This window comes from Pollicipes pollicipes, unplaced genomic scaffold (assembly GCF_011947565.3).
Source record: "Pollicipes pollicipes isolate AB1234 unplaced genomic scaffold, Ppol_2.1 Scaffold_4740;HRSCAF=5597_pilon_pilon_pilon, whole genome shotgun sequence".
Lineage (NCBI taxonomy): Eukaryota > Metazoa > Arthropoda > Thecostraca > Pollicipedomorpha > Pollicipedidae > Pollicipes > Pollicipes pollicipes.
Window position 1 is genome coordinate 10,334,872 of NW_023596545.1, and position 11,033 is coordinate 10,345,904.

Sequence of the window (11,033 nt, forward strand, 5' to 3'; positions counted from 1 at the left end):
GCTGCAAAATCTTAGCTCGCCGTGCGACTCAGCACGGTCCTTCGTGCCCTCTGATGTCGCGCAGCCTTTGACGCAGCCGCTGTTACATGCTGCCGGCCATCCCAGCCAGGTGTAAATGGCGAACACCTAAGCCGGGACAAACCCACTCCGCCACGAGCGGTCGAATCGGAAGGCAGATACGTGGACTTGCCAGAACAAATCTGGCGAAATGGAGCGATCGGGATGAAAGTTATTGGTGACAATGATTGGCCATTGGGTTCTTGCAGTAAAGTTCCTCTCCATGCGTCGTACAACATGCACCGGACCACACACTGGCAACAGCGTTGTGATAACAAATCCAGCAAAAATCACTGCCTGTGGTCATTCAATCGGTTTTGGCTGGCAAAACATAACGTTTCAATGCACACATATGTTTGAAATCGCCCCCAATAGGACATAAACATGTGTGACACCTGACATGAAATATGATACCATGATAATTTATGATCAATCACACCATGTTCACACCATATGTTTTATCATTCACACAACCTTCTGCACTTCACCATTGCCTAAACACTTTTCTGCAGTGAAGCCTTTTATTGTGTACGGGCCAGGTGCCATTGTGCGCGTGTTTGGGTGCGTCTATCACGATCGCGTTTTCCGTGCGGTGCTGGTCATGGGCCAACTGTCCCCAGGAACACGCGGGTGCCGACTCATTTCATGTCGTGGACGTAGTGGTTGAAGATGGTCTCATACTGCTCTTGGCGGCCCGAGACGGGCGCAGGGTTGCCGTGCTTCATGACGTACGCCTCGCAGTCCTCCAGGGTGGCCGAGCCGTTGGCGATCTGGGGAGGAGGGGTCGCGCCACGGTGACATGAAGGTAAACACGTTGGTGATCTGCAGAGGGGGATCGCGCCACGGTCAGGACATGTCGGGACACACGCTGGTGACCTAGGGAGAGGGATAACTCCACGGTCAGAATATGTCGGAACACACGCTGGTGATCTGAGGAGGGGGATCGCGCCACGGTCAGGACATGTCGGGACACACGTTGGTGATCTAGGGAGCGGGATCGCCCCACGGTCAGGACGTGTCCGGACACACGCCAAGCACTCCACCTCTTCTCACATGAAACTCGAACACTTCACGGCCATTGACGATTCACAGGAGAGGCTAAGCACGTGACAGCATGAGCTTGAGTACCTCTGGCCTATTGGCGCGACAGAGGCAGCGATGCCGTGCGCGGGACTCCGGCACGGATCTCACGAGGGCCCGGGTACCACAACCTCGAGTCGGATACGCCGCCTATCACGCAACCATCGATCTCACATCAGGCTCACTCACCTCCTGCCCGCGCAGGAGCCTCAGCTACCGGGAGCGTTACCTTGAGGCCCAGGCCGGCCTTGTAGGAGCTGTAGCGCTGCTGGACGGCGCGGGACAGCGCGCCGTCCGCGATGAGGCGGGCGGCCGCCTTGAGGCCGCGAGCCATCGTGTCCATGGCGCCCACGTGACCGACGAAGAGGTCGCGCGGCTCGGTGGACTCACGCCGCACCTTGGCGTCGAAGTTGAGACCGCCCGGCTGCAGGCCACCCTGAGGACGCGCCGGCGGACAGGGTCACAAGCCGGCGCCTGGAGCGCGTTAACGGGAGCTGGGCCGCCCGGCGAGCACGGGCGCGAGCCGGAACAGGCGATGGCGGTGGAGCGAGTCCGGATCGCTGTAGGACTGCGGCTGGATGTATGGAAAATCTAGGTATCCAGTCACTGCCAATGTCTGCAGTCCTGGTGTCGGATTATTACCAGTAGCCTGCGGACTGTGCATGACTACGTGATCAGCGTTTGCCCCCTCTGGTGCTATGCCTTTCAAGAACAGCGAGTGAAAACACGCATCGCATCCAGAAGGACCAGAAAGATGCATGCATTTCTGACCGAGCTTCGGCGAGCTGCTCGCCTAGAGCTAACCGACAAACTGACGCCTCCAACAACCTGACCTGACCTGACCTGACCTGACCTGACCTTGTCTGACCCTACCTAACACGACCCCTGGCTCGCTCACCACTCGCTGAGTAAAGATCTTGGCACCGGATAATACCACACCTGAGTCATTAAGCCACTGACCACACATTTGTCGGTCTGGTGAGTTCGACCAACCACCTTACCTGCTCTATAATGGCCTTCATGACCATAGTGGCCGCCTTGACGTCCATGGGGAACTGGTCCGTATCCCAGCCGAGATCTGGAGAGCCTGAGTTCGCGTCCACCGAACCCAGCATGTTCATTCTGCCGGAAATGAAGTGATCACTTCGCTTGCAGCCAGTTTTAATAAGCGATGGGGCGTAAACTGCGTTTGTAGATTGGCTTAATATTATAGAATTAGGAAAAGCCCGTGTAATTCCATCCTCTAAATTTATGTTTATACCAAACAAAACAGAACCATCTGGCACATATCTACACCGAATAACTCTGCCAACGAGGGGTTGAGCTAAAGCAAATACGGTGCACGACATTTTTCGCGTACATGCGATTGTCGCCGTGTTATCTGTATCAAGAGGCGACGCTGTTGTCAAGGAGGGATCACGGGAGATAAGCTTGAATCAAAACTGATATAAGAAACTACGCCATGCGACCAACGATCACAAGCTCATCGGAATTCACAAACCTACCCCAAATGTTGATAGAAAACTTTTCCAACAATATCATAGGCCTTATCAAACACAAGCCCCTTTCTGGCGGCCCTTTTTAGCAACTCACGCGGACGCCATGACGACGTCGTGTTCATAGCTGTGCCCGGCCAGCATGGTGTGGTTGGGCTCGATGTTGAGCTTGAAATGCCTGTCCAGGTGGTACGTCTTGAGGAAAGCGATGACGGTCATGGCGTCATAGTCGTACTGGTGTCGGGTGGGTTCCTTCGGCTTCGGCTCGATGAGCAGCTGCCCCTTGAAGCCGATCTTCTCCTTGTAAGCTGTCGAGTAAGCGCAGAAGGTGCAGAAGGCTAGGTAAAGATCACGGTTAAAATCGCTAACGAATGGGTAAATAAGTCCTACATTTCGGATGCGGATACCTGCTGAAATTCGATGCCACGGTATAGAAGGAATGTCCAAGAGCTTACGACATTGCCAATGCCGTACAAAAGGACGCACAGTCCGTCCAGTCCCCGGAAGCGCCTGCTTCCCTCACGTCTCCCTCCCAATCCCAGACTAACCGATGGCCATCTTGAAGAAGTTGGCCATGTTCTGCAGCTCCTTGTTGAGGTCGGTGTTGAGCAGCGTCTGGAAGCCCTCACGGCCGCCCCAGAACACGTAGTTCTCGGCGCCTAGCTTGTGCGCCACGTCCAGGCCCTTGCGCAGCGCGGCGCCGGCGCACGCGAACACGTGCGCGTCCGGGTTGGTGGCGGCTCCGTTCATGTACCTGTCGATGACACGTGGGGTAGCGCATGTCCTCTAGTTCGCTGTGTTAGTCATACCTGATCGGCGCCTGTCGCGTGAGAGAAATTCGGCCTTAATGGCTCAGCTCTGCTGAGTACCTCGGGTGGGAGAAGAGGTTACAGGTGGCCCACAGCAGCTTGATGCCGTGCTGTTTCTGCAGCTGGGCCGCCAGCTCCACCATCTCATCCAGGTTCCTGCTCGTCTCCTGCCACGTGGCGCCCTCTGGCGCGATGTCACGGTCGTGGAATGTCCAGTATTTGTTTCCTGCAGGCACAGGCACGCACTGCAAATCAATGTGATGTGTTGAGGCGTTCACTGTGGGTTTACGTCCACGGTTCAGCGGCGGGGAAACTTTGTCCAGAAGTTCTTTAAGAGGCTGACATGCTATTATTCATAGTATTTTACGAGGGGTTACTTATTACACAAGAATGGCTAGTCCGTGGAGACGTTTGTAAACCTGTGGAATCAGTCCAATTCCACACGCTGTAAGCAGCCCACGGCACGCAGCCGGCACAAAATGGTCATGAAGCCCACCGACCACCGACCACCGTCTGCTTCTGGCGGCACCCACCGAGCTTGGAGAAGAACTCGAAGGCGGCGCGCAGGCGGCGTTTAGCGTTCTCCAGACTATCGGAGCCGTCATCCCAGGGCCGGTCGATGGTGGCACCGCCGAACGGGTCCAGCCCCGTGCCGCGGAACGTGTGCCAGTAGCAGACCGAGAAGCGCAGCCACTCCTCCATTGAGCGTCCCATCACCTCCTGACGGGCGTTGTAGTGCCGGAAGACCAGCACCTCCTCCGGCGGCGCGTCCGGCCGGTACGCGATCTTCTGCACATCTGACGACAGACGGTGCACGGTGTAATGGGATATAAGCCTCAGCAATGTGTTATTGTATATTGCTATTGGCGTGAAAGCTCTGAGCACGACCTGGGTCAATCATAGGATAAATATCAAAATACATCGACGTACGAATAAATCGCAACGGTCGTATTCGTTAGCACCCCAGCTGAATGGCAGAATGGCAGCCACGTGTACAAATTCGAAATAACAGCAGTGATGTGAGACAAGTCAACGACACCGTGTACCCGATCAGCTTTGCCGGTTTCGCCACCCTCCGTAGTGCAGGTGGAAGTATGACCCCCTGCCAATCCCACACATGGCATGGACCACCGCGCTTTAGCAAATACAAAATACATGGTTGCGCGATAGCCTCGAACATGACGTATCCGTTTAACGAGGTCATTTTACATTATTTGCTATGATTAACGAGCGGGTCTCGTCAAACTAGGTCAAATCACGTTTCGACGTTATTACGTAGCTTTTCACATGCTCACAAGGTGAGCTTGTGATATGACGACCTCTGTCGTAATGCCGTTCAAGGCATCATACGCATAAAAGTAAAAGTGTGCGGCCATTCACTTCCACAGGGCAATGCAAGTTTACCTGGAGCCATTTCGTGACGCTTTCGTGATCTTGGCCTAAGAGAACCGTTCACTCACGATCTTCATTTTAAAGGATTATACTGCTATTTTCAGACGGTGTGCTTTGAAAGGTATACTTATGCCATTTTGGGTGGTTTTGTACAGGCAACCCCACATGACTTAGCTTTGAATGAACCTAATGACCGCAAAGCATGCCCGATACTTTTAAGGCCGTTCAGTCCCTTATCAAGATGGTCTGAGTATTCACGTGATGTAGCTTTCCAAAGTTGACCTGATGTGACCTTGAACTTGAATGACCTTGGTAGAAATCTCGATCTTGGTGGAGGGGACAATGCAATTGCACAACTCGCTCTGAACGAGTGGACACGGAGACCTGCTGCACACAACCCAGGATGTTCGGCGGGGCGCCGATTTCTATATTTTATTTTGCAAGGCAAGACTTTCGAGAAAGAGTAGGAAAGGAGACCGGTGACTTGGCTTGGTGTGTTTAAAACCCAGCCCTAGGCGGCGATATTGCATTCCAACGCGCTGAACGGTTTGGGGGACATCTCAAAAGCCAGGTGCTAAAGCAATCTCTCTACCCTGACGAGCGACATGATGGTGCAATCAATATAAACCAACGAGTTAAGCTGTACTTTCCGGACATTCAAAAAGCCAGGTAACGGAGATATTCGATAATGAATGGCATGCTATGACATACAGAAAATTGTGATGGGAGAGCCGGTTTACGATATCTGCTGACGGCCGATATGACCTCCGGAGCCGCGCTGCGCTCATGTCTTAACTTAACCAACGTCAAAAACAGGCTTGTGTTTAACTCTGTAGGCTTTCTCAAGTTCCTGACGCGTTTTCATCATCGCCGCATATTCGTTGCTATCATGTATCTTGTAGTCCATTGACAGGAATAAAACGTTAAGCCACACATATGGAACAATCGGTAGTAAATACATGAAATGATATGACATATCCAAAAACATACCGAGTTCGCCAAAACTCATGAGATTTTGATTTTCCATTGTTGTGTATGATATGCGTAGATCTAAAAGTAATTCGCCGATCTTTACAGTGTGGTTACACCAAATATGCTTATGACGAAATAGTTTCTGCTAGAATGGCGAATTGGTTCAAGAAATTGCTCCGAATTCGAAAATATTGAGGCAATCACCAGACGTAATGAATTAAGCTGAATTCCGGGTTTTGGTACGGCTTTGAATATTAAAGACTGCTCTGGACATAACAACTTTAGTGTTAAGTAAATATGCTCTTCAGTACGTCATCGTTTGATTGCGTCATGGCACATTTGCATGATGTCAGAGCGGCTGCCAAAAATGTGTGCAAAATTGTCAATGCAGTGGACGGGCTGACTCACATGTTGTACTCCAGCTTGTGAGGCATCGTGTTAATCGGTGTGTTGTTTGCAGAATTGAAATATCGATATGTGCACGTGTTTCAGCCCTTTCTCGTGTGGTCACTGCATATTTGTCTACGATTTTATGTTGTTCACTTCATTGACATAATCGGTTATGGCGCTATTCGTAAGTAAGTAAGTCCTGTATGATATAGCACAAAACGTGTTTCATGGTCGAAAGTTGTACTCAACACATTAGATTGGCTGAGGGTCGACTGAAATTCGGCCACGCCAGAAATCCTGCTGCTGTACGCCGGGTACGAAAAACTGACACTTACGCTTGTCATGGCGGTGAACTCTACATGGCCAATCAGGTGACAGCATCCGTGTAACGTTTCTTGGCGTCAGGCATGCCTGAGTGACCTTGAAATAGCGTGCATGAAAAAGTCTGCAGAGTTCCGCGGGCGTCAAGCTCAGAAGCCGGAGACTATTCAGTGTTAAAGGGAATGCTCCACATTTGAAGATATTGAAGCAAGCATCCTATAAGATTAAATAACCTTGCTTTATAAATTTTTGTATACTTTGAAGCAAAAAAAGACACCTCTAGACAACACAATTTCTCTGTTTGATAAATATGTTCCTGAAATTACCATTGTTCGATTACGTTATCGCGCCTTGCACAACATTGATTGATAGCCAGTTGACCGTCGTTATATTTGGAAATCGTGTGAGCTGCGCCGAAAGATCTTCAAGACGACTATTTCAGTTCAAAACTACATACAAACGTGGAGCACTCCCTTCAAAAAGGGTAGGGCTGTGAACTGCACTGAATGATCCTCAAAATGTCTATCTCAGTTCAGAACCCCATAGAAACGAGGAACGCTTAACAGTCAAGCAGCTTCCTCTCATTTGTAAAGGCTTCCAGATTGACAGGGCGATGCAATCAATAGACATCGACGACTTAAGTTTAGTTTCCATTTATTTCGTCTTGTTTCACTGCTCCATTGTTATTTGTCAGATCAGACCAAAGGAAAGTATTATGCATGCTCCGTTCCATTACAGCTCTGTAATGTACCAAGAAGCGACACGTGACTAGCGCGAGCATGATGGATCGCGATCTTCGTTTAAACACGACGCCATCGTGTCATCCGCAAGATACACAACGTTGGCAGTGCCATCTTGTCAGCAGGCCAGCGCTCGCCTTGTCCATGTTTGGTGGGGTTAGGGCGCTATCTGGGCATGCGGCGTGTCAGGCGCGCCTGCTCTACAAACACGTCTGTCCTCTCGTCTGCAACGGTCCTCTGTTGTTTGAAGTTAAATGCAGCGAGCCGGGAGGCCCACTGAGCGGCCTCGGAGTGGCAGCGCAATGTGCAAGACTGGTCACTTCTCGCGCAGAGCGTGTTGCGATCGCGGACGGAAAAGGGACGGGAGGGATCTGCCACTCTGATCCGCGTCATCGCGTAGCTTCTGGCCGCGCAATGACGCCGATCGAGTTTCTCAGTTCAATAATGGTTGACCTGTCGGGATGGTTAGATCAATGCGGGTGAGTCAGGCGGAACGGACGGTAGCGCGGAAGCTGCGCTGGGGTTCTCAAATCGAGAAAAATCGTTCGCGTCGGGAGGCACAACACGTGCGTGTCCCACGCCATGTGGGAACCCCCCAAACGCCATCCGCGCTAGCTAACGTAACAGCTGACTTACACGTATCGTTAGATATCCTCCACCTAGATGTATCATCAGGGTAACAAATGTGAAATGGCTTTTTTACAGGAATTGAACTTAAGTGGATCGCCACTTGTGTTTGATGTGCAGCATGCGTCAAATGCGTAGAAACACCAGTTAACAAGGGGGTCCTGACTTTGTCGGAGTGCTCCACATTTTTATAGGGTTTTGAACTGAATTAGGGATCTTGCAGATCATTCGGTGCAGTTCACAGACCTGCCATTCCTGAGACCCAAACCACTCTAGTTTGAAAGGAGCTTGAAACATTCCCTTTAAAGGGACTGTTGCAAATATGTGTGGCTTAAACCATTTTCGGTGTCGTTCCCTGCAATACACGGCGATGCTCTTTTGAAATTTCAAACCCTCTTGTTTCCGAGCTTGATGCCAGCAAACTAGTGCAGCCTATGGAAAAGTCACCCACACATAATTTCATAGAGATGCCACTCAAAAACCCATCCCATTGGCTGTATTGTGCTCATGGCCAAAACAAAATATGAGCACCCAAAAATTCGTGTTTGTGGTGATGTAGCACGAAGCGTCCCAGCGCTAGAAGGGTTATACCAGGATAAATTACCAGCGTCATGTAATCACATGAATACTCACCATGACCACTCCGTTTTGGATGAAACTTGGCAAACGCTCTGATCTATGTCACAAATTGCACCCAAGCATCTTCAAGGGTTCTAAGTCACATGGGTCACGAGACAGATGTGATGGAATTTTCGGGAAGGTCTTGAAAATGGACCAAAACATATTTTGTATCTATGGAATGGCTGCTTTGATTTAACCCCAACTGAACATTCTTTGAAAGCAGATGATCTGCTGCATCCATTAGAAATACAAATGAGCACTTGCGGTCATTGTGCGTCCATGTGATGTCATTATTTTTTGCATCCATGGCATTTATAAAATTTTGCTCCAACTTTTTCATGGACGAGTGCTCAGCGCGTTGCATAAATAATCACATACAGTTTTCTTTGTCGCTCTAACTCTATATTGTGCCACTTAGGTCAACAGTGAGATCATGTTATTGGGCTCCACGCATGCTTGGTGCGTATGACACGAACTTTAGCCGAGGCGGGTATTATGCGAAAGCTCGTCACCCGACGTTGGTCATGCTGTTTAATCGAGCTAGAGGTCGCGCAAATCCTGCATCGGTCAGTGACCTGACCTTAAGCAGTGTTTACAGCCAAGATGATGTAGCTAGTCGCTATGGATGAAGCATGTCACTAAGAGATCGCGCCAATCTTGAAGACCATTCGGTGCAAATCACAGTCCTCCCTTCTTAAGGCCTAAGCCCCTCTAGTTTCTGAGCTGCACACCCGTCAATATATGCAGACTTTTTCGGGGAGACTATTTCAAGGTCGCCCGGGCATCCACGACCTTGACGCTGTAGTATCGGCATTCAAATATTACCATCCCATTAGACATGCGGCGATCGAGATCAAGAAAATGTAAATGTCGATTCGTTCATATCTGACGTTCGTGAGCACTTCTTTCAGATATAATGGCCATCAATTCGCTCTCAATCAATGTTGTACAAGGGACGATAACATCACCAAATACTGACGTATTGAGGTCCATGTTAAGTAAATAGAGAACTTGTGTGGTGTGGATCAGTCTTTTCCCGAAAGCATACCATTAGTTACAAGTGAGCTTATTTCATGATATCTGGTGCTTGCTTTATTGCCTTCAAATGTGGAACATTCCCTTTAATGCACAAAACATGAAGTGATGAGCAAGGGCAACTTGGCCCCATTCTGTGTCAACGTGCTTATGTGCCAAGCTGGGGCAGAATTTCTCGCTATAAATAATTTGTTCACTAATGAGTGGTGCAAGCACGCATTCATGCCTTCTCTTCAAGCTCCGGATGCGTGTTGAAAGCATGCAAAAGTGCATGGTAGAATAGACTGCGTCGTCAAGGCATCGCAAAGGCAACCATATTTTAATAAACAATCGGGATGGCATCGTGTCTTCACAAACTACGGATATCCCTAAGTGAGCAGCAGCGGTCTAGGGAAGCACCCATCACAATACATGCCAAAGTATTGCATTACGCATCGAACATTGGGTGCGGTCGTGAATGAACAGAGCATCAGAGTTAAGTCCAAAAAAGATCAGTCGTCCGAAAAGAATGAAACAAGCAGTTCGGTTTACGCACTACGAACGTCCGTGCAACACGTAAGCTGGTAACGGAGGCGAACACGTTTCCAGGCTCCACGCAACGGAAACGCGAACATCTCGAAGACGTGAATCGGCACGGAAGTGGTGACTGGTATGATGTTCGCTTTCCATGTACCGACATGCGATTCCTCCACCTTACATCGTATGTCCAGTGGGAGCGAAATGGGCTTCGAAGTCGCCGCGTTTCAAAATACAAATAAACGATAAATTAATTTCTACGTAACTGTATTCACTTGTAAATACACGACAGACCGTAGTTCACGCGTGTCGAGTTAGTTTCAAGGGCACCTGACACGCTGAACAAGTCGGCCTGATATCTTGGGGTAACTCCGGCACCAGGCACGCCTTGCAGTCCGCGGCCAAGCCGAGAAGTCCCCCAAGTCCGCAGTTCGTCCTCACCTGGGAACGCCTCCTTCATGGTTGTTCCGTTGTCTTCCTTCTTGGCGCGTTTGGCGGGGCTCGCTGCGGCCATGATGCTGTCGTGTGGTCGGCTGCCGTTTATAAAGCCTTCCGTCGCCGTGTCACACGAGCGCGGCCCGTTTTTGCCGGGATAGACCTCCTCGCCGTGTGTGAGGTGCGTGCCTGGCGCCGGCCGTATCGCGCTATACCTTTTCGGCGCCGGCTGCGGGGCGAGGCCGCCCGCCCGGGCTGCAGGGGCGGCGCGGAGGCACGTCCCCGAACCTCCTCCCCCTCCCCCTTCTTCCCCTCCCGGTGGACGCTCCACGTACTCAGGCGCGAGGCAACACTGGACTAAGGCTCGCGGTATTTGGGGCGCAGACTGTTTTTCCGCTACGCTGTTTTGATGTTACACTGCGTCCGCTATCGCGCCGTTCCTCTGCCGCGATAGCGTGTAATTTGGACGACTACGCCTATGCGACCGTGGCAGTGACGCCGGCCTTGGAGGACAGCGTCGCCAAAAGGTGTACGTCTCACCA

General features: G+C 50.7%; 1 protein-coding gene across 1 annotated transcript; it reads right to left on the reverse strand.

Annotated features, from left to right (window-relative positions):
- Nucleotides 1-446: 446 nt before the first annotated feature.
- Nucleotides 447-10,684, reverse strand: LOC119099460 (xylose isomerase). The gene is made up of 8 exons (XM_037222613.1): nt 10,498-10,684; nt 3,976-4,239; nt 3,503-3,668; nt 3,182-3,387; nt 2,731-2,941; nt 2,139-2,259; nt 1,367-1,573; nt 447-827 (listed from the first exon to the last, which is right to left on the reverse strand). Exons 1-8 carry the CDS (start codon nt 10,568-10,570, stop codon nt 696-698), a joined length of 1,380 nt encoding a protein of 459 aa, XP_037078508.1. The 5' UTR covers nt 10,571-10,684; the 3' UTR covers nt 447-695.
- Nucleotides 10,685-11,033: the final 349 nt, after the last annotated feature.